This window comes from Dermacentor andersoni, chromosome 5, assembly GCF_023375885.2.
Source record: "Dermacentor andersoni chromosome 5, qqDerAnde1_hic_scaffold, whole genome shotgun sequence".
NCBI lineage: Eukaryota > Metazoa > Arthropoda > Arachnida > Ixodida > Ixodidae > Dermacentor > Dermacentor andersoni.
In genome coordinates, this window is record NC_092818.1 from 162,005,348 (window position 1) to 162,029,653 (window position 24,306).

The 24,306-nt window shown below is 46.4% G+C and overlaps 1 protein-coding gene across 1 annotated transcript in view; it reads right to left on the reverse strand.

The window, feature by feature from the left end:
* Positions 1-24,306, reverse strand: part of LOC126531526 (methanethiol oxidase-like) — a 74,958-nt gene that overhangs the window by 24,383 nt on the left and 26,269 nt on the right. The window contains exons 5-9 of the mRNA XM_050179073.3: positions 22,330-22,512; positions 20,399-20,580; positions 17,619-17,697; positions 10,843-10,964; positions 8,044-8,109 (exon numbers count right to left, since the gene is read on the reverse strand). Coding sequence (XP_050035030.2) covers positions 8,044-8,109; positions 10,843-10,964; positions 17,619-17,697; positions 20,399-20,580; positions 22,330-22,512 — 632 coding nt within the window. The remainder of the gene's footprint in view (positions 1-8,043; positions 8,110-10,842; positions 10,965-17,618; positions 17,698-20,398; positions 20,581-22,329; positions 22,513-24,306) is intronic.

The window sequence follows — 24,306 nt, forward strand, 5'->3', positions numbered from 1 at the left end:
GCTTCTTCCTATGACAACACATTTATCAGTGAACGGCTTGCACGTTTTTGAAACGCAGGCAATGTGATGAGCAAGTGTTCCCCTCACTCGTATCCGATATTGCGAGCATGTTGCTTAAGGCGCTCGTTTAAGCATCTACCGCTCTGACCCATATAGTGGTTCCCGCATGGCAAGATAAACTGGTACACGACACCTTCATTTCAAGTGACGTAACGTTTCTGATGTCTGACCATGCATCCTCGCACTTTGTTGTTGTCAGCCTTTCCTATCTTGCACAATGTCGCAAGTTTCTTCAGGGCCGAGAATACGACGGTTGCATTCGCCCGTTGCCCAATTTTTTCCAGATTGCGGGAAATCTTATGCATGTGAGGCAATACAACAAAATGTTTCCGTTCACCAAGCAACGGATTCGAATGACATTGGATTTCTTATTTTAGTTTTCTCAGAAGCTTTTCTGCAACAGACACGTGCACTTGCATGGGGTAACCAGTATTAGTCATCCTCTTCGACTGCTGATTAAAAAAGTCACTCATGTGTGTGCACAATTTTCGGAGAGAATTTTGTAAAAAGAGCTATTGTCAGCGTGCGTTTACAAGTTTTGAATGCGCAGAATGATATGGCAGCACCGATTTGTTACTTCGTGGCTGGTGGGCCCAGCAAATGCGATTAGCGTGAAATGAAGTTAAAGTCTAAGAATCTGATGCAATCAATAATGGGCAATTCGCTTGTTAGAACAGGTGGATTAAAACGCTCTTTCGTGATCGTTACAATGCTTAAAGCCTTCGACTGAAGGGAGCCGGAGTCACCGTTAAGAAGAATGAAAAAGTCATACAAATCTAAATATTTTGATTACGTCCATGCCCTCTATGTGATTGACGACAGTCTTAAGCCTCGCTAAAAACAGGTTACTTAGAATTGGGACAATGCACGATGCAATACATATCCCATCCTTCTGTTACGGTTTTCCTTCCGAATGTACAGTAGCGCTCGTACTGTTCGTGTGTGTGGTTTTTGGCGTCTCGTCCTCTGCGCGCTGTTCGTTGCTATTCAAATCATGCACCAACAAGCCTAAAAAGCAACTCTGCTGAATTATTTTATAAAGAAGTATTTTTGCAGTAATTAGGGCACAGATATGGGCCGGAAGAGCATGTGACTGGCCCGCGTGATGCCTCGCAGTGGATGAAAGAGGATATAGCAGGACAAGAAAGAGAAGAGAGGGAAGAACGTCCGCGAATGCAAATCAACCCTACAAAGTCTTAGGTGTCTTATCTGGCAGGATGAGTTCGATACATCATTGCTGATTGAAGCGCGGGAAGATTAGCGCGACTCATACTAGCGTGCATACTAACGCGACTCGTACTTGCTTTTAATCTTGTTTTGTCTATCTGACGCCCGAGGGTACGTGTGTGTCAAATGTGAATTGGTTGTTCTGCAATAAAGTCCTGGCGAGTACAGCGAGTGCTGTGTTCTCTCCGCTTTGTCCAGTTCAGTGTACCGAATTACCCACACGAAATTATTAGTGACCAACTTGCCCAACTTTCCACATTATATCATGTTTGACGCACTAGTGCGAAGAATGCGGCCACCATACCCGGATGCAATAGCCACGTCGAGGATTCGCAGCAGAACGCCATAGCGATTCGTTAGCCATAGGCTAAGAAGCTAAGTCTGTCTTGTCCTCCACCATGGAGGCTAGGTAAAAGAAAGAATTGGAAAAAGTTCAATGAATTCTGTAGCGGTTTGCCTGTCGGCACGCGAACTATGCTACTCCAGATGGGTATGATGAAAAATTAAATATGGTCATGTACCACATAGATACGCGACATACGCAAGTCATGGCACAGCACTCGAAATGAAGTATCTCATTGAGACCAGCATCTCGAAGGAAGGATAAAAGTGCCTTCGTCGCGAGGGATTCACAAGCAGCGTTAGTCCATGGGCCAAGGACGTGTGGTAGCTCAAGGGTTGACAGTCTTTCATGTCCAGTACGTACATTAGGGCGGTTTTGTAATGCAAATATGCTGCAAGCGTAGGTTAAGTAATGTCCATCTTCCCATGCGTTGCAGGCACATCACAGTGGCAATATTATTCGAGTAGCATTAAATAGGAAGTATCCGGTATTTGCTACATTTTAGCCGAATGCGGTGAAGTGCCCGATCGCGCCTATTAAGGCCGCACGGTATTCGAAACTCTCAGATGGGATCATCAGTGTAATTATGTCCGTGCACCAAGTTGGTCCGGAGTTCGATCCACAGCAATCGCACTTGCGCTACGCCAACTCCGTCTATTCATTTCATCATGGCGTATAGCTGTTATGTTGCGGTGACCCAACGAAAACTGAACAAGAATGGGCCTGCGACGGTAGCCACGTGGCTACGACGCATGTTAGAAAATCAGATGCCAGTTGTGCGGGCTACATTCCACTGGGGATGGGGCGCAAATGGCTTGATTTCGGTTGGCTCCAAAATTGCCCAGTTAAATGAATGTCGATTCTGTACATCCCGTCAAATAATAGGGAAGAAATGCGTACTTGCTGACCTAAGCATTTCCCCGCTACAGTACTTTAGAAAATGCACGTCATTGTCGCGAGGATCAACTAGCGACGTTTCCTAACCCTGGCTATGGGCTATTGTACGGAAGTCGCAGCCTGTGGATGAAGGCCGTGAAATGTAGTCTGTCTTATTTGCCGCGAAGTAACTGAAATATTTGGGTGAGTTTGTAGGTGTGATCAATTTGTTCGTATACATGTCTCAATTTAAGAATGACCTTGTTTGAAATACGAGGCCGTAATTCGGTGACTACCATCTATAGTATTCGTAGTTTTCCTATTATGCAGAATTGAAAGTTAATGCATGTTCAAGCACTTGTAAACGTGCGATCTTGTATGCATGTCCTTAATGACCGTCATCCTTTGTTCTGCATTAAAGAAATACAACTATACAAATCCTGCCGTCTTATGCGCGCGTGAGCTCATGCGCCAATTGGAAGTCGCGCGTATAGTCGCAATATAATGGTCCGTGCGCCTATGACGCTCGATTTCTCGCGACCGGTGAAAGGCACCATGGCCCAGCAATTGTGCGACAAGTAGGCACCTGTGCAACAGGTTGCTATGGCTACGACGTATCCATGTATCTCTGCCCTTAAATTGTTGACAGCGCGAGATACGACTTAGAAAATGAGGAAACTGATATGAAAACGTTATGTAACCCTAGGAGTCGGCATGCGCGAAGTAGCCTACAAGCTGTCGTTGTGGGCCCGAGATATTTGTTGTGCTTCGGGCGTCAGCATGTGAAAGCACTGACCAAGTTAACGGAACGCGCTCGTTCTGAAGTGTGCTTGCTCGCGCGACTGTAACTGCGCCTGGCCGTGCTGTCATGCGAAGTCTCGGGCATGCCACTTCGTAGAAGTGACACATCGACGAAACGAACAATTTATGGGAGAAGAGTATCCTTACATAAGAGTGCACGAGGTGCCGTTTAGGTTATGTGATTTGGACACGTCACTGCTCGAACACATATGCCGTGATGCGACGAACAAGCGCATCGAATTGTATTGTGCTGCTCACAAACAGACATGTTCGCTGGTGCACAGAGCGCTCGAGCCAGCCAGCTTTGATAAATCCGTCAGGCTCTGGTGTATGCGCGCGTCAGCTGGCGGCCGCTGCTGAGGCAACAGGGCGCCCAGGTGCATGCTGGGTCACACAGATGTGCACATGGAATTTCGCGCGGTGACGCTTAATCAGCGCGTTCGTTTCACCGTTTTGTCCAAAGACACCGTTCGCATACTCTACACAACAGTGAGCGGTGAAGTAACAGTGTGATGCCTCATTCAAGCAAATGAACTGGGTCAGCGTCAGAACATGAGTCAGTGAGCAGTGATTACAGTGTGGCCATTGGCCTTAGCTTACCTATAGAGCCGTGATGGAATTGTACATAGTTAAACAGCGCATCTTATTTCAATGGCGAGGTGAGAGTGTGGGCATTGGAAAAACTTGCGGTTAACACTCATCTCTGAAGCTTCTACGTCCAAACCCGCAAACGAGAGGCGGCACGGGGCATGTAAATGAGCCACGAACACGAGCTTGCTACAAAAATAGCAGTTGCATGCGAGTAAACAGCACCTATTTACGTGTGCTGCATATGAGAGTATTCGTAATGAATGCGCATGTCAATGATACTGCACGTAATGTGCCCGACAGAGCAATAAATAGTACAGTAGTAGCATTGCCGTATGGAAAAACGTAAGTCCTAGTGGATCATTTGTGGTTGTGCATTGCTAGTCTCATCCCACTGTTGGGATATGAACGACAAGCTATGCCGCGCAGAAGTGCCAAGAATGTTTCACTAATCGTGTGTTGTAAACCCAAATAAGGACATCTTTATTTACATAATGAACATTAGGGTCAACACACACGCACACACTCACGCGCTCGTACTTACGTGGCATCACAAGAACCCACAATATCTACGAGCTCAGACCAACGCAATCAAGGGTTTTGGCTGAGTGATTGACAGGCTCTCGAAATTATGAGCTTTCACGCTCTAGGACTAGTGCAATTACGGTTCCGCTCGGACTCAGGAATTATACTCGGTTCAAAGCACAAGTTAGTGATTTAAGAGTTTATTTTCTTTCCGAGAGCTGGTGATTTCAGTTTCACTTCCAGTTTATTGATGCGATTTAAATTCTGTACAGAAAAAGTAACTCTAGGAGGTCCCATAGTCGAAGATTGGGGAGGGACCTCGAGATTCTGATGTATACGTTATAGAGCCCCTATCGGAGAGTTGCGATGGAAGACAATGCTTTTAAAATGGGCAGGTCGATAGGATTGTGGTGCAGCACGGTATCAGACATTTCAATAGTGTTTAATGAAAATGGTCAACGGTGTTGCGTAAACGCCGAAGTATACTGCGCCACATGGAGCGAACTTTATCATGACAGCATGCGAAAGAGACGGACCTTGCTAAACAGAGCTCAGCATACAGTTCGGAGGCTATTGTCTATGTTGCTATCGGCCAAAGGTATTCGTGCGTATTTGGACAATCCATGCTTCTCGGGTTTTACAACACGAGTTTCTGCGGCGGGAAGAATTGCGCGATACACAGTTTTCAACGTTTTTGAACTTAGGAGTGACCTCTGTTAACACCAAAACATTTCAAAATGGTTTGTGTTGCAGTCTCTATCTGGATATTTGTCATTTAGTGTAAAGTAGAATTCATGGAAAGGTAAACAGGTAGAGCAGAGTTCGTGCGCCTTAATCTGCCACTATAGGCACCGGAGAAAATATTAAGTAAAAAAGAACAGGGATGGAGAAAGGTGAGAATACCGACGCGATGATGTTGGTCGTGAACAGCAGGAACATATTTAATGTCTTGAAGCTATATTCATGTGGCACGTAGAAATTTTACAACCCGTACTAATATTTCGGGTGGGAAAAAGGACCCAAAAATGAAGTCTTAGAATGGCCTGGCGTCAGTTTCTCAGAGAAGAGGCTTAGTCCGTTGCTGCTTTATAGTATCTCGGGCAGATAAAATATGTGCAATAGGGTCCCTGGCACATTGCGGGGTCGCAATCAGCGTTCTTCTCACGGCTGATAAAGCGTTACATTTAGAGTTGCGTGCATTAGGTTAACGTAATTTATGAAATGCACTCTAATATTCACATGTCATTCAGGCTTACATCGACGCCTATTCGAAATCAGTGGGGCTCACGAAGATTCATCAAGTCTAATTGGCTCTGAGGAACTTGCGACAACAAGCAGTCCCGCGGAATCAAACATGCATGCAAGTGATTTAAAATTGAATTCGCGGAAATTAACATGCTGAAAGTCAGAAACTAACCGTCATACAGGCATCAAATCAGCTTAGCTTAGACCTACCTCTAACTCGCATTAATAGGTCAGTATAAGCGAGTTCCGAGTGATTCACCAGCGAGGTTGGGGAACTATACGAGGCTCCAATTAGCCAAGTTGGAGTTGTAAGTCATGCGCGCTGGTACGTGGCTGTCGCTTCCCAGCTGCACCGAGAAATTCATCGCTTTATCTCAGTAGTGTACACACGCTATTTTCCTGAAGCCTATATGAAAACACTTCTAATGTCGATACTTGGACGGCCGCTCACCCACTGGATGAACGACTTCTATTAGAGGGGCCTACAACGCTCCCGCGAATTGATCTGCCCATAATGAAGCGGCCACGAGCGTCCCCCGGATATTTGCTGCACGATGCATCGACCCAATAAGCCGTCGCGGTGTTTTTTCAGCGCGCTAAGAGGCTGAGACGTTTACGACGGGGCGCTCGGTAAACTTGCCCGGCCGTTCGTTGTTGAGCCTGCTTTTGTCGCTAAGCTTAGCCAGGATTAATTGGAAAGCACGAGCAGTGGCACTACTCAAGCCGTTATGTTAAAGCTGTTGTCGTTCTGGTGTTTTAGTACGATTCCGAACAACGTACTGCATGGAAAAGAAGCATGTTCTTCAAAGCGGTGAAGTACCTATTGCCTCATTACGAGGACTGATGGCTGTTGCTTGAGAAGTTCTTGGATAGAATTTCATCTTCGGAAATTAAGGACCTGAGTTGATACACATTCTAGTATTTTGTGTCAACTGCGCATAAAATGGATCAGTTAACCAGTCAATGAAGCGCTGGTCCACTTGGTATAGCATTCGCTCTTATCATGGCACTGATGGGGAAATGTGCAGTCGCCCACAGGAGTTCACAGGAGATAGGTTCCAAGGCAAGTATGAATTTCTCGTCCATTAATGCGTGCCGCTTATAATTTAAAGGGTATACTGTGCGAGTCGCAAAAAGAGCTACAGACTCAATTCGAGGCTATGCGCTCAGGAAATGGAAGCTTCTGTAATTATTTCGAACGCCTGATTCCGCAACGTACGACGTCACCTTCGAATAGCTACCGGCACGCGTGAGACATCACATTCAATTCGATCGCGACCAACTATGTCGATTATCGCAGACAACGAATTCTTCCTTCAACGACAAACACGTTTTAATAAACAGAATAGTTCATTAAAGAATACCATGCTTAACGTACTGTGCTGTTTGTTGCAACGTTAAGGTCACGGCGCGCGTCATGTCCCGGCTCAGATCCGCACTCACCAAGGTAGCAGGTATGCCGAATGGTTTAACTTGCTTACGAAACATTTCCTGGCGCAAGCTAGAACTTGAAGCAGGGGAGCAGCAAAAAAGAGGAAGAGATGAGCCAGAGCGACAGATGGCTTTGCTCCTTTATCATGTTTCATGTTTGACTTAACAGGAACACATTTAGTAAGCCTAAGCTCCAACTTTTTTTTTTTCACACAGCACCAGCAATGGCCTAACACTTTCAACGCCAAACCATACTTGGCGAAAAGCGGTATCTCGCGGAGAACACGCGCAAAGGTAGCGCGATAAATCGGAGAGAGCGAGCGGTCAACCTAGCAGGTACACTTAAGCAAATGTGCACCCTTTGGGGTGTATATTTGCCACAACGATAATCATCTGTCTTGCTTGTGTTTTCTTCCTTGAAAACGCTGCGCTTGCTACTTTCTCGTCGAGAATGCTCTGTCATGCTGATAACGGGCATGCCGTTCGTGACTTGGAAGTACCGGGCTCGCCGCGTTAAGGAAAGGAAATGCGGACAAGAGAGGTGAGGATTATTTTTGTGGCAAAAGGGTGTAACGTTGCTTATGAGTAGTATGGGAAGAGCATGCACAAACTAGCACGGGTCTCGGCGCCAGGCGAGCTCACGTGACGGCGCACCAGGCGACGCAATGAATAAATTCGGCACGCGTGCGCTGGGGCCTTTTGCTTACGGTCACGACTGTACTATCCGTGTACTCTAGCCCTGAATGGTGTCATGCAGTTATGGCAATTACGTTCACTAATCATGCTTGCTCTCCACCAAATATCACAGTTGACCATTTCCATATACATTTATCAATTTCCTTCAGACCATTATATTCTGCGCACCATAATGATCAGGAAGTTGAACGCTAGGTCTGGCCACCCTTGATATCAATGCAAAATAATTGCTCAGTGAATACCGGACTTACTTTGAGTTCCTCGTCGTTCAGTACAGTCACTGGACCGCCTCTGTAGATAGATCCACCGGCGAAAACCTGGACAATAACAGTGACTATCAATCTTTCGAATTTATTCACGCTTGCTTATTGTTCATCCCCCTCCTATTATACGGTCTTGGGTTACGTACAATGTGCCACACATATGCAGCTAATTTTCTTTTATTCACCAAAGTACGCGACAACGAAATGAATCCCTCGTTTTTCAAAATATTGGTTCGATGCAAGTACAATAAGTACATCAGGGCTTGAAGAAAAAGATAACACAGAAAAAACTGAATATAAACTACATTTACAAACGATTTCAGTTTTACTCATGCGAAATTAAGTGATGAAGGAAAATAAGTTGCCTTGGACTAGTGCCCCACTCTAAGTACAGTGGGAATCACTTGTCATAGTGGTCAAACAAACGAGTTCGCCGCCATATCTTGGAGAAAAAAAGCACAGGCCGTCATCGCAATGAGACCAAGCATGCTAGGTCATAGATTTTATAGGACAAACATTTACAGCCCTGCAGCTACCGCCACGTAGCAGCTGCGGACGCTGGCGCACTCCGCAGCCGGTCGCTCGAACACACTGAAAACGGTTTCGACTGTACAAGCACGCAAGTCGTGAGCAAGAACGGAGATCAATGGTGCCGCAAAATAAACTTTCTTCGCACCTTGGTCAAGCCTGTTGTGATCAAACGGTGCATTCTACGTGCACGTTTTTCAATAATACTTCAGCAAACGCAGTGCATTGAAACCATTCCACGTTTCGTTAGTGAACTATACTACACTAAATATTTTACAGCAATAGCTTTAGCAATAACCACGTTGCGGTTTGTATATTTCTAGTAGTTTAAGGCCAACTTGGGAGAAAACTATATGTAACTAGTTGACCTAGAAATAAAATTTACCTCCAATGGTCGGTTTCAACCAAACCCTGGTCCCCAGCATAGCTCTAACCACTAGATCACGGACGAATTTTGCCGATTACGACGTCTCAATCCATTATACGCGAGTGTACTTTCCGAAGTGCCTGCAATTTCTATACGTTAAATGTTTCTGCTACGTTTATGAGAGAAACGGAGAGAAATCAAGGGATGTTAACTAAGGATGTGCTCGGTTGGCTACCTACGCTTGGGAAGGGGTAAAGGGTAAGAATAGGCAAGGAAAAAGGAAAAGTAGTCATCGTGGGCACATTCGCAGAGGTGTCACCAGCATTCGTAGTTTAGTAGCCTTCAAGTGCAGAAGGGCTGTTGTGGCTTTTTGCATTTCATGATGCATAAGCCATTGTCCCAGGATATTTTCTTCCGAGAGCGCTATATCATCTAGCAGGCTGAGTGTATATTGAAGAGCACATCGTTGAGTGTCAAAGGATGGGCAGGGAAAACACGGGGAATGCGGGAGATGGAAATTCAAGATGAGCAAAACGTGAACAAGGTGAATGCAGGAGCCAACGTTTCGACAAGTAGACTTGAAGGCAAGTCCACTTGTCGAAACGTTGGCTCCTGCATTCACCTTGTTCACGTTTTGCTCAAAGAATGGGCAGTGACACAGCTGCTCTAGAGCCATCGCACCCGCACAAATTGCACGCCGCACTGTCGGCCACGCCTATTATGAATGAATAGGCATGTGTAAATGTGAAGCCCAACCTCATGCGATACTAAAGGCTTTTCACGACGGGAGAGTCTGCTGCGTTAATGAACTCGCGAGTTCATTACGGTGTCTATTCACCCACCTTTACACTACTGTACAAACATTGTTTCTTGCCACTACGAACGCAACCACCCTGTGATTCAGAGTGCAGACTGAAATCTAGATCTGCGGTTTCAGTGCATCACCTACAGCAAATCTAAATTAAGGCAAAACACTATGCTGGAACATCGCACTGACATTATGAATCAAGATAACATGCATCTCAAAAGCCCCATTTATTACTTTGAAGCAATTAGAAAGTTTTTGCTAGCTTTTCCCGTATTTGTTTTCTCTAGTTGTACGCCACCGTAAGTTTTGTACATCAACAGAATACTGTTATATTGGGATAAACAGATTTTCCTATTATGCTAAGCTTACTTTTTTCATATTCTCGTCTTAAGCGGTAATTGTGTAATGGCACAGTTTATGGACATCAGTTCTGCGGAAATTTGCAATGTTGAAGCTGCGCGAAAAAGAAATATGTCCACCCGAGAAGGCGTTAGTCCAAAGTTCGTTTGCAGTCCTTGCACGAATTTCCTTTGTCTAGTACGAGGCTTTCAACCGCGCAACACCTGAAGTCCAGTACGTCCAAAATATTGTGGCCCGAAACTATGCGAGAAAAGCATGTACGTAGTTGGGATTCCACCTCAGGTGCCTCGGAATATCTACCGAAGGTGGCCCCACGGAATAACAAACCAGCATTTCTGAACACCGCCGCTTTTCGGGGCATAATTTGGCGTGTAGTTATAGCAAAACATGGATGTTTTCGACATTTCTTGTCGCGTTCACCAGAAGTTCGCAATATTTCTGCTTTATGAGTGAAGAGAGAGGCAAAGGAAAGACAGGGAGGTTAATCCGAGATTATCTCCGGTTGGCTACCCTGTACTGGGGGAGGGAGAGAAGGTGAGAGAGAGAAGGATAAAAAAAAGAAAAGAAAAACCTAAACACACACACGCACGTACACACGAACTGTTTCTGTGGGCTCAACATTCAAGCCTATGTCTATCCACTTCTAAAAATGCTTGGTTGTTGAATACAAGAAGAAATCCGGATTGAGTGCTGATAGCTCCGAAAGAAATGTGGTAGTCCTCACCTGACCAACAAGTTTCGGGTGGCGGGTGTCCGTGATGTCATACTGGCGGATGTCCCCGTGAATCCAGCAGACGATGTACAGGTAGCGGTCGTCCAGGGATATGAGTATATCCGTTATTACCGCTGCAAATGCCAAAACAAAAGCAGTTAACAGATACGCCACTTCCAGATGACTTCGCCATTCCGAGCTCTTGTTTCAGATGGCCGATTAGGTTCCGATTAGGATCCTAGCCCAAGTTCAAGAATAACGCCCTGTAATATGTTCATCCCTAGAAAAAAAAAAAAGACTGCAGCGGCTTGTTTCACTAAAGTAAGAAAACATGAGGGGCCCGTTCATGTTTTTTTAAATAATTAGCACTAAATATGAACGGCCTAAATGATTAGCGCGCTGATTCGCGCCATTCTCTTGCCCTTACGCGTACACGCGGTGCGGCGGCCAGAAAGCTCGCAGCTTCAGCCTACAATTTGGAGTGCAGTAGATGGTTCAAAGCTACAAGTGGCAGTTCTGCGTTTGGTATTGTGAAATCACTGCAACTACAGAAAGATGCATCAGGTGTGAATTTGGACGAAGTGCACAAAACCACAAAGCGAAAAAAACCAGAGTGGTCAGGTTGTTCCAGACACAGTCCCAAACCTTTCATTTTGTCTGCTTCATCGGTTCATAGTTCCAATCATCATAATTGTGCGCCCTCCTGCTTTCGCTTGCTGTTGAAACGAAAGGCCGTTGTTTCACTTTACTTCGAAAGACTTAACTCAGTTTCAGCCACTGACGCAGCACTCCGCCATAAATATGTAATAGGAGAAGCCAAGTGCGCTGGGAAACTCCCGTTTGTCGAGATCAGCACGAAGCAGCTGCTCTGTCTACCGAGACGATTAAAAATTGCTCCGCGCCCTGGTCCAGAGACGGCGGCCCAATTTGACAATTTGCATATCAAGGCACTCTCTTCCGGCTCGTGCTATCGGTTCTGGACAGCAGCTCTAGCCTCTCTCCGATCGTCGGCAGCCTCTTAGCATATCGTGGAAGTAGGCACCAGCGCCTTTTCATCGTATACGTTTGCAAAGATCTGCGTTACATTAGCACCTATCGCGAAAAGGAATAGAAATACCGTTTGCCGCAGTTGATTGTAGTCCCATTGTTGCTCGCCTCGCTAGATCCGACTGGCCAGTACCGATTCCTAGCTCCGAATTGGTTGGTGTTACTTTATAGAAAGTATTGATGTACAAGTTAAGACTATTCCTTCCCGACGTGCTAGTTCACAGATGCATTGGTCCGTTGTATCGCTGTATAAAATAAACTTTAAGGATAGTGTCGACGGTAGCATTCTATTGCGAATGACTACGACCCACATGACTAAATATGAAAGTGGCCATCGGATATGCACGACAGCGGCAACTTCACTATCCTATATTTGAAAAATAACTTATCCGTTACATTTCGCCTAATCGATGTTTTCCCAGTGCATTAGACACGGCAGTAGAATAGGCAATTGTCGGCGGCAAATGCGCTGGTAAAATAAATTACGCAGCATTGATTCGCCCAGCCTTGGTGAATCTCACCTAATATTGAAAAATGTTGAGTGGGTCTGAATTATGTCACGACAGACGTGAATCTGCCCTGAAACGCACATTCTGGAGATATCGCAGGACTGGAACAGTCTTCCAAAATCAACGACCCTGACTTAGTAATTTCTAGTTTCTTCTTTAGCAAACATTTTCTTATGAATCCAACAAATTCTGTAATCAGTTCGATTTGTTGCTCCATCGATTAAATTATAATACCTCAAAGCAACGCAGGATTTATGCGGAGAAACTTTCACCGTGTGAATGTTTTTTTATTGTCCACCCAATGCTCCATACACGCGCATTTTCGCACTGGGTCCCTATCGGCATGCGGTGCCTGCTGCTGGGAATCGAACACAGCCACTCTGAGTCATCGCGGTGGGTATCATACTTCTTGCAGTGACGACAGTTGCCGGCCGCTGAGATTTACACAAACAAACTTGATCTGAAACGTTCAGTCACGCTTGTGACAACTGACTGCGGTAGGCTCGGATAAGCACATCGTTATATCTTTCGGAAGTGAGCTTCACATTTAAATTCACGTATTCGTCCGCAACATTCGGTTTATCAACGCAGTTTTCTGGCATCATTTCGTGTGTACACCACAATGACGACAATGCTGTAGCTTCTATGTCTAAGTTGTCTTGCCTACAGCACGCAATGCGAGCGTCAGCAGATATTTCATTAAAAAACACCCCTTCACGAAACGTTTCTGTTCAGCCAATCAATCTGCTTCCTTACAACGGGGGCATATCGTCAAAGTTATGGTTTCTAAAGGACACTCGAAGCCGCCTTCAGTTTATGACACATGGGGATGGAACCTTTGTTCCAAGAGAGCTGAACATACTGAAGAAAATATCTAGAAGAGCTTGACTGCGGGAACCAATATCTTTGTTTCGAGAAGCATTACGCTCAATGCATTGTCAGCAGACGCGAGGTGTTTCGATGCACTGCATCATGTTCAGATTGTGCCACCTGTACAGAATGACTAGGTGCTGAGTCCGGGGGGGGGGGGGGGGGGGGGGGGTTGCATAATTTATTGATTTACGGGAACAGAAAGCCCGGTGTGAGCTAAAGCAAAAAAAAAAATCACATGGACTTCGCCAACGAAAGCACGGAGGAGAGAGAAAACAGGAGCTTCGTTACTTCATCGCCAAAGTTACTGCCGTGCTCTGCACTGGAGCATGAGGGAGAGAAACATGAATACGGTAACACAAACGCAGCAGCAGAAAGACATCGAGGGTAAACAAAGGCCCGGCTTCAACTATACAGACCGGATAATGAAGAGCCTCGTCTAGGGCCAGTATTACCTGTTTGTTTTTTTTTTTTTAGATCTCTGGAGCCTTGCGTGCGGTTTACGCTCGCGTTTCTCATAAAGAGGACTATTAGGAGCTCCCTCGGCATCGTTATGGTGAGAGCATAGTTTCCTAAAAGTTCCCTCGGCACCTGTGTGAATTAGGCGGTCGCAAAAAGGTACTAATGTATGTGCCTCTACATTAAAGCAAGAAATGATGGCATCTGGCCACAGCACCAGCTTCCGTTTCCATTAGCCGTTGAAAATCAGGATAAACTTACGAAGGTTGCAGAATTCTGCAAACTTGCGACAACACTCAATGGTAGCCGAGTAACGAGTTTTCATTCTACATTCCAAGGGATGAAGAACTGCCTTAAAACTTCCTTTGGGGAAAAACTCGAACACAAAAATAATGTTAGTCCTGTGAACGGTTTGGCATGCCACTGAAGGCAGAGGTGGAAATATGTACAAAGCACACGTAACGGATGCATTCGCGCACACGAGAGCGCAAACGACCGAAAACATTGCTTGGCAAATTGCCCCTGGCTATAGGAGCGTCTCCAAGCGCATTCGTTGCAAACAGTACGCAGTATGCGCTTGCCCACGGACCAAAGTATTACAGCTAGCTCAGTTCGCTGCGGGAATAAACGGAAACCTTAGCGACCAGAAGTCGCTGCAAAAGAAGACGTGGTCTAACAAAGCCGGAACCTTGCGCATTCCGTAAGTTGAGGTAACCAACCCCGCATTCAACCTACGTACGCCCCCACGTTAAGCGAAAAAAAAAAAGCGATGAGAAGTGCATCGACTGTCAGTTAGCGCCAGAAGCAAAGCATAAAGCCCGCACGAGAAGCCCCAAGCTAGCCATTGAAGTGGAGCTTGAAGCATAGGCTGAAACACGACGCGACTGTAGAGAGCTTCCGTGTTACAGTAACCCTACTTGCAAGATGTTAACTAGAGAGGCTTCGTACGCACACGTGCGCAAGCTGCATAGGCCTGCGTACTAAGGATCCCTGATGTCAGTGAGCACCACGTTGATCTTTTCTACACCTCCAAATACTCGCCAACGCGACATTCCTATATCTGCGGTTCTGCGCTATTCAGCAACACTGGGTAATGCAGCAAACTGAACCCACACAAGCGTTGACGCAAACACCGCTGTTAACTCGAGCGCGAAACCGCGCGTGCATGCATAGTTCATTTTGGGTGAAACTTTAAAAAAATCCGGTATGAAGCACATTCACAAAGGACTGGCCCCGCACGCAGAGAGCACAGAGAGCCCACGCGCTTTACTGTGGAGGGCGTACGTTTGAAGCGAATCAGCAAGTTTCTTTTACCCCCACATCATCGTTAGCATTGTCTTACGTCCGCCGAGCTGAGAGAATTTGAAGGCTGTGCAACTGCAGTGTAGACAATGTCTTGCAGCGGCACCATCTAGATGAAATGAGGGTTTGATCCGCAGATGACCGGGGTCGTATTTGGAAACAGTACATGCACTCGAACAGAGACGCTGACAAGAGACCACGCTGGACGCGTCCATATTCTCTCGCACTTTGCAATGGGAACACCGACGTACTAAAGTAACGTGAGGAAGAGAAAGCAAGGAGAGGAAAGGTAGGGAGCTCAATCAGACGAGCGTCACGTTTGCTACCCTAGAGTGGGGGGAGGGGGTAAGGGGGAACTGGAGGAGGAAAAGCGAGCGCCGAGGTCACGTGGGTGGACGCACCATAAGAGGTCTCTCAGGCCGATGCACTTCAAGTACTGCACGAATCGCTTCTTGTGCCAGTGACGAATGTGGCCACCGTCTGGGTCTCAGACTGAAAGGTCCCGAGTTCAGTCGGTTTAAAGTTTTCCGGAGACAGAGGCGTTTGAAGTCGCAGAGCGGACAGATACGAGGCACAATAGGTGCTCGATGATTTCCTTGCACCTACAGGAGTCGCACGTCGAACTGTCCGCCATTCCAATATGATAAGAGTAAGCGTTCGACTTTTTGGAGTTTTAAGGCCCTGCTTTATATAAGCAACTTAGAGACAACCAATGTGGTCCTTCACAGCATTTCGGCAATCTCCGCCCACGCTGACCGCTTTAGCCAGAATCTAACCAGAATCTAATTGACCACCAACCAATTTCCTACGCAAAAACTCACCGATTCCTAGGCGTTATTATAGACAGACCTTTCATGGAGCCCCCACATCACATATTTGAAGAAGAGGCTTACTTCTATCTCCCATATACTAAGGTTTCTTGCCGGTAAAACGTGGGGCACATCCGTGGCATCTATGCTTCAACTATACAGGACGCTTTTCCTAGGATACTTGCGATACAGCACACCAGTGCTGTCCAATGCTAACAAAACTAACATCCATGTCCTACAGAGCATTCAAGGCCAAGCCCTTCGAACATGTCTGGGGCTACCTCGAAATGCTTCAACCGTGGCAACAATTGCCACCGCGAGAGACCACCCAATAAGGACCTATATAGATATCGACGCACTCCGGGTGCATATTCGCCATATATCCAGAGTCCCTGACCACCATCTCGCTCGATTGCCTGAGAAAAGACCCAGGGCAGCGTTCTCCAGATCAATTGCGGCTAACCGGCACTCTTTGTCTTTGAGGCACTCACCCGCAACAAGAACGCCATCCTCTATGTGGTGCTTGAAGCAGCCTCCTGTGTACCTTGCTGTTCCAGGAATAGCGAAGAAAGCTAGCCTGACCACCGCGGCTCTCAAGCAGATCACATTGGAACTTCTGCATTGTTCATACGCTAACCGAATTCATGTTTACACGGATGGTTCCGTTTCGGAAAATTCTACGGGCGCCGTTGTTCTACCATCTCAATCGGTCGTCATCAAGTTTAAGACATCACACGTAACGACATCTACAGGCTCTGAACTGGCCGCTCTTCGCGCTGCTGTCGAATACATTGAAAAAGAACCGCCCAACAAATGGGCAATATTTTGTGACTCGAAAGCAGCCCTCCAGAGCTTGAGAAGTTTACGACGTGGCAATTATGAACAGCTGGTGTCACAAATCAATGAAACCAGCCATTGCGCTTCTGAAAGAGGACATGATATCATATTTCAGTGGCTGCCGGGACATTGTGGCATCGGTGGTAATCACCTCGCCGATGACGCTGCCCGACGTGCCCAGGCTAGCTCACCGACACTCCTTATACCTTTATCCAGAGTCGACGCTGCAAGAGAGCTTCGCAGTCTCGCTCGGACAATCACGTTAGGTTGCTGGCATACACCACAGAACTCTAAGTGTCGTTTACACATCCTCGACCCATCACTAAATCTTACATTACCAGCGAACCTTCCACGACGTGACGCAACACTGCTGTGTCGGCTGTGGGTAGGAGTAGCATTCACCAACTCCTACAGCTATCGTATTGGAATGGCGGATTCACCAATGTGCGCTAAGTGCAAGTGTGAAGAGACCATCAGTCACCTTCTGTGCCACTGTTCTCGCTTCGATAATCAACGTGAGACTCTCCAGTGTGCCTTAAATAGACTGGATGACAGGCCATTTACGGAAGCGAAGATCTTGGGAGCCTGGCCTCACAGTTCATTGGCCCAGAAAGCAGTTCGAGCGCTTTTTCGCTACCTGAGGGCAACAGACTGGGGTGCCCGACTATAGACATCCTACACCTAAGTTCTCTCTCTCCCTCTTTCACTCCCCATTCCCCTCCCCACGTGTAGGGTAGCAAACTGGACTCAGTCTGGTTAACCTCCCTGCCTTTCCATCTTCCCTTCTCTCTCTCTCTTTCTCTCTCTCTCTAACCAGAAGATGCGTAAGGGCGTGCCGTCTTATATGCAATACATTTATGAATCTTGAACAGTTACTCGTTCTCTGTTTGAGGTTTATGGCGAAGGAGGCGCGCACCCAGCGAAAAAAAAAGATTTGTAACGAATTAGGTTTTACCTGGCATGTCTTCTAGAACCCAGCCCTTCACCTTCTTCGTTGGGATCGTGATGACTTTTTCAACACTCCAGGAACCTTCCTGCAAAATTAGATATTGGAACAGTAGAGTTTTTTTTTTCTTGAAATGGATCTCAAAGTAGGCAAGAAATGTTGTAGACAGGCGCATCCACTATGTTACTAGCACAATACGCTGTAAACCTGCTCATCCTTGTCAGTTAAAAGGTGGAAGCAACTTGAAGAAAAAATACACAGCATTTGTCCATGTTCGCCGAAAGGATGAATCAGTTAACGCACATTTTCGTTACAAACGTCGACGAGCTATCAAACACGAACATAACATAACGAAGCAGTGTGCACTACGAGTGGAAAACGACTGAAAAACTGCAACCAATTACTGATAGTACAAGATAGAAAATATTACTGTATTGTGCGCGAATTTCTTCTAAATGAACTCCTAATCATAAACCATGGCTTAATGCGTCGTAGGCGCAGAAGGCAAAGCGATCATTGTTGCTCTCTCTGAAGTCGACTGGACTTACTGAGCGTTTGTAGGCAATGCGCAGTCCCGCGCTCCCATACAGCTAGTGTACGTTTTCAGTCTATCTCGCTTATCTCGGCGTAGGTTAACAAACGTGTTGTGCTGACACAGCTTTCTTTTTGCATTATTTTTCGTACCATAAACCAAGTGCCTTGCAGCAGAGATCAGGATTACCAGAGGTGGAAGAATTGGGCCCACGTTTACATTAAAATGTTCTTACCTCAGAACTGTTCCTAAGAGCCAATCGTGGTAGTGCAGATTACTATCGTAGGCAGCCGGGCAATGGTGCCAAGCTCTTACGAACGAAAGAGCTTTGCGAATTCAGTCCCTGGTTTTGTTATGACCTGAAGTTAGACTTGCGACTTGCCTATGTCACAATCGACCGTCACAAAGACAAGTTATTCTTCCCTTTATCAGAAATGCATTTTCCGGCTAGGTCATCTGTGATTAGCAATGTCAGTAAACGTGTTTTTACAAACGAACTGCGGGGCTGGTAGCCTACAAAAAAAATGCATGCGCTGCGTTCCTACCTTGTTAAGACGTTATGAATGCGCTTTATTCCACCGGTACAATCTCATTAAACGTTCTGTACGTCTACTTCAAGAAAAAGTGCTGGCACGTCATCAGTCAGAAAAGGCTTTGTTATAATGATCCGTGTAGTCAGCTCATACGTTCGCGCTATAATGAAAGCTGCATTCACAGCAACGGGTTACTGCCTCTGCCACGCGCCTCGATCGTAATCACTAATGATCCGCGCTTAGAATACGTAAGGAGAAAATCGCATGCTTAAATTATAGATGCTGGATGAATGGGCTCTTCGGCGATTAATTCCTAAGCACGGAATCCGAGGGCAAGATAACCCTACACAGGAAACACGTGCATGCACTCTTGTTACCAAGAACATGTTTGATAGAAAAAGTATGGTGTTCTGGCCTCACTACATCAATTTTGCTTCTGTCTTTTGTCGCCTTCATTAAATAATGCACATAAAAGGATGAGCGCCAAGAAAAACACTCATGGACGTATATTGCAATGCATGAAAAAAAGTGCTCACAATGTGACCAAATGCAAATATTATTCGTAGCTCTCTTAGTGCACGCGCGCGTGCGTGTGTGCGTGTGTGAGGGCGGGGGACTTGTTGCGAGGCTTCCATAGAGTTGAACAAAATTATAAAACTTGTTAGGCTCAACACTGTAGATCGACCTCTGCAGAAAGCGCACGAACACTGGTCGTGTCCTAGTATATACACTAGGAGTCTGAAATTTCTTCATGCATGATGACTTCACTTATTGTGAAAAAAATTGCGTGTTTGCGACAAACAACTTGTTCCTCCCCAGGGCAGTGCTTTAGTGTGATTCGACGGCAGTTCCAGCTAAAGCACACTTCTTTTACTAATACACGGTGGCGACAACCACAGTGGGTGCGAAGATAGACGTCCCTGCTTTAGTGCTCACGCTTCGTAGATTTTGCGGCACAGCTGGCTGGGCGTCGGTTACCAAATTTGAAGGTCACACCATAAAATGCCATCATGACGACACGGTGACAATTTTCTTCTTGCAGGAGGAGGAGAGGCAAGGAGAGTAACTAGACGCGAGTCCGGTTTTCTACCCTTCACAGGGGAAGGAGATAATTGATGCAAGTGAAGGAGAGAAGCATTAACAGTGTTGACATGCAAGGTCGCCCATCACATCTGCACGTGGAAAGTAACGTCCATGTTACTTGCCGATGATACTGAAGCCTATAAAGAGACCCACAGTTCTTGCATGCACGTATCGTACGGAGTGTGGGTATACTTTCAAAACAACTGCGGCCATCACCTACCAGCCTATACACCCACCCAACAAGAAGGATTAGAGTTCTTAACTAGAAGTAGGTTGCTACACTGGTCTGGTACACCGCAGTGGAGGAGGGATTGGACTGACTGACCGCCCCGGAAGCTGAGCAGTAGTTTGAGTAACAATTTATGCGCTTTACTAGGACTTTATACGCCAAGTTCGTGTTTCTGAATGGTGCATTTGCTGCTAAAGGCACACGAAAAAAAAATGTAAGAACACAAGGTAGCTGTTTTCTTTAATGTTTCTACCTTTCCGTCTTTCACACTTTGCGACCCAAGCATTCCTCGGCGTTTTATTCATTGTCGTCCCTCTGCGGCAAGCTAGAAGGTTAAAGCTCACTTGTGCGTCAGTATGCAAGAGCTTTATGGCTGCATTGCACCCGCATACAGCAACCACCGAATCTATACCTGGTCCTTGAAGAACCTCCAAACAGTGCTTCCCAGAGCGCAGCCGACGTAGCCCTCGCTGGCTTCCGGATTATGCAGGAATCGCACCTCCAGGGGCATCAATCCTTCAGGGCCCAGGTCTAGGCTCTTCTGAAGAACCACTCCCGGCCACTCCCAGACGTCAATGTGAGTGCCATACTTTCCTGAGAAGAAACGATGCCGCAATACTGTGCCACCTCAATGTTCAGTACAGTAGAACGAGACATAGGGCAGATATGTTGACCGAAAGTATGCTGGACCACACATACTAATTAGGTATTTCCTAGAAGAGCGAGTGACCCTGTCGTAGGCAATTTCCTACGGGTTTTGTCGCGCGATAATTTGGCAAACAAGACAGCCTTGAGGTGACCGAATTGATTTCTTAAAAGCCTGCATCAGCACTGTAATCTGAGTTTGTGCAGGAATGCATTCCATAGGGTAAAAATAAAATCGGAAAAACGTTCGCTTGTCTGGACGGCTAACTTTTTGTAGAGCGGCACTCGGAACGGCGCATGTAAAAGCAGCCCTGCAGTTACTTAAAGCACAGAACCTGCACACTACTAGGGCATAAATGTTCGACGCATTTACAGCAAGCGCTTCTGTGTCCACAATTTTCTATATAGCGGGAAAAAACAGACCACGTCGTACATGGCACGCGACTTTCCTAACAAGCATAATGTGAGGACGGAGATGCCCGTCCTGGAAATGTGGCGCCGGTATTGCAGTCACGCGCACCATTTCAAGTGACAAACAAGCTGGGTCATGCGCAGGACCAACGTTTGAACATTTCGAGTCTAGGCAACGCAATAGTTCCCCGAGCTGGCGCGCAGAAGGACAAGGAGATTAGAACAATTCCTTTACTCCTTGGTCAGATTGGTAGGACGCAGGCTCTAACGTACGATGATATAAAATTGCCGCAAGCCACTTCCGTGGACATCGCAATAACCTTATCTTAACCTGCCATATCCTTCCTGTTACCGAAAATGACTTGGCCTGTTTATTCCCTAGCGGGGGACCACGTCAGAGGCTGCATTGACAGCCTTCTCCCATATAGAAGCGACGTGCTACGCCACTTAGAGCAACGTACACGTACAACACGCCAACGTCTTCCCTGCCCAGCACGACGAAATACACGAGCACAAAGATGACGCTGAGCTATTTTTAAGGCTTCCTGTCATAGCTGGGCGTTATATGTTTTATTAGTCTGCCCTTTAATCTTTTCATACGTTTATTCCCTTCCAAGCATGACGACCTCTACATAATACTCTAGCTAGCCCCGTAAGCTTAATTTATTTTTTCCGGAGCAAGCACGCAGGCTGTGAATGCAGATGCGTTATTGACAGTGAGGTCTTTGACAGAAGCCACGTAATCCGTCAAGCTGCAAGAAAACTAATCCGTGAGCTGGTTCCGCATAGCTGCACTATGCCGTCAGTCAACCAAGTGCTCGGGGGAGCTGAGGCTTATGTTTGCTGATGCGCATGAGGACGAGCGTCACTTAAGTGCACGCCACAACCACAGAGAAACGAGATCCAAAAGGCAGGAAGGTTAACTGAAAGACAAACATTCCGTTGATTACCTTACATTGCAGGGTAAACGAGACAAAGATGGAAGGTAAAGAGGAGAAGCAAACGCACCAACACTACGTGCGACCTAGGTTGTAAGTGGCTGTCGCTTATTCTGTAATGGACGCGTCCTTTTAGCTCATTGTCGCGGTGGCGTCAACACGCACTCAGTAAGAACGACAGGCAAGCAGTACAATGACGAAATTTATGCTCAGTAGAAAAAGAAAGCGAAAACAACTCAGCATGAAATGCGCGCCTCACAAGTCCGATCAAAAGGTTTCTTACAAAGCACACGTTTTGGACATTGAAAGAGTAAAACAACTCAAAATTTTCGATGCAAGCCGTACTCACCATCTTCCACGTCTTTCATGTCAAAGCCCTTCTTGAAGGCCGACGGGGCTCCCCACTGGCTGCTGATCATAACGTTGTGTCGAGGCTGGTACCAGTAGTCGTAGCCGAAGGCCGCACATTTGCACGGCGTCGAGCACACATTGCGAAGTGTCAGCGTGCTGCCGTCAAGCACGAAGAAGCAGCCTGTAAAGGTTAGTGTTCAATAAGATGTCAGTAACGAAGCAAGGCGGCAACGTGGCGAGTTGGTTAAGATTCACGATGAAAAACTACGCAGCTGTCAGCTACACGTGCGCAGAGATGACGAAGCACCGACATAAACATAGAATGATTAATGTGCAAGCAGAAAACATTCGAAGCCAGCCAGGCAACGTAAAAACCGGTAAGGACGTTGAGGTTCGCAAGAATAACCATGCAAATAAGCTTGACTCAAGGAACGGAAGTTCAACACGCATACCTTATCGAAATATCTACATTTAAATACCGGGCGGAAGCCAACATTCAGGTACAAAAGTGACAGCGACGAGGATAAATGAGCAGAGAAACTAAAATATCAGCCAATAGATGTTGATAAATGTCGCTTGTCTGGCTCTTTCCAGCTTTTCTTGCTCCGCTCTTACTGGACTTAGAGTGATGTGCGTATGCTTGGGAAGTGCAGCTTTCGCCTTCCCAAAGACAGGCGCACATCGTGGCTTTTCCAGCTATTTTTCACGCTGCGCAAAATTTTGTACGTCGTATCTGGCGCTTTGACCTGATTACGTCTCCCGTCCTTTTGTGGCCCGTTGGTGGCTGAAAAAGGGGGTGCATTTTTTTATACTTTGAAGAATCTTCAACCACCTGTGGAGGATAGCGTGAGGTGGATTACTGGAAGCGACGGAGGTTACTCACGAGAAACTAAAATGCGTAATAAACGAAGAAAAATCGCGAATTTACTTAATCTCTTTAAGGCACGTATTGCTCTTTACGAATATTAGCTGGCGAGCTTGCAAAGCACACCCACTTGAAACAACGTCTAAGGATCCCACGCGTTTCAATATATGAGCCGTAAAACTTGCGGTAGAAATCCACTACTGTTGTACTTTTGTTTTCTTTAAGAAACCAGTTTTACGCACTGAAACACGTAAATAACTGGAGCGCCCATGTACTTCGTCGCAAACATTGGGAATTGATCTCAAAACTGGTGTCATCCTGAAAATTCGTTCCAAGGGCATACGTCTTGCGAACTCACCGGCTACAATTCGTAAATAGCAATTTGTGTGGTAACGTAACTAGAAAGGCAACTACTGAGTGTGTTAATTAGTTGATACTGCATTTCGATTTCTCGTGCAAATGAAGTCCACCTCTGAGTAATCTAGCTCAATGACTAGAATTATGCTATCTGCCACAGGTGATATAAAAATTATGTACAAGAGAAGAAAAGAAAACACCTGGTGTATGGCGCATCCATGTTCCTACTAAATAATTAAGTTACGCGGGAACGCGAGCACAAACCCCTTATATACAGCTGCCTTTTTTTTTTTTTTTTTTTGTAAAGGCCGCGAGACGTCTGTTTTGAGTACACTGTGCTCTGCGATTCAAACGTGATGTACGGCCGCATGGCGGTCGGCACTTTTTTGCGCCACCGGTGATCGAGCGCTGGGTGGCCAAATGCAATCACAATGAGCGACGCAGGTTCTCGCCTCTATTAGCCCACAGTGAATCGGCTCACCCCAGCGTCCACCAATGGCACAGAAAGAGCCAGCCACTACGCGCTCCGAGTATCGCGCTTGCATCGCTGTGTACTGTACAATGTCATATGCAACAACGTCGCCCGCACTACGTGTCGGGCACCGGGACACTGGATAGCCTCACCCAGACAGCCCAGTTGTGTAGCGAGTGCAGAACACTGCGAGTAGCAGAGTTCTGCATCACTCAGATTTCTAAGGTTGCACACAATGACTACTCGACTAGTCCAATCGTGTACAGCCATGCCGGATCACT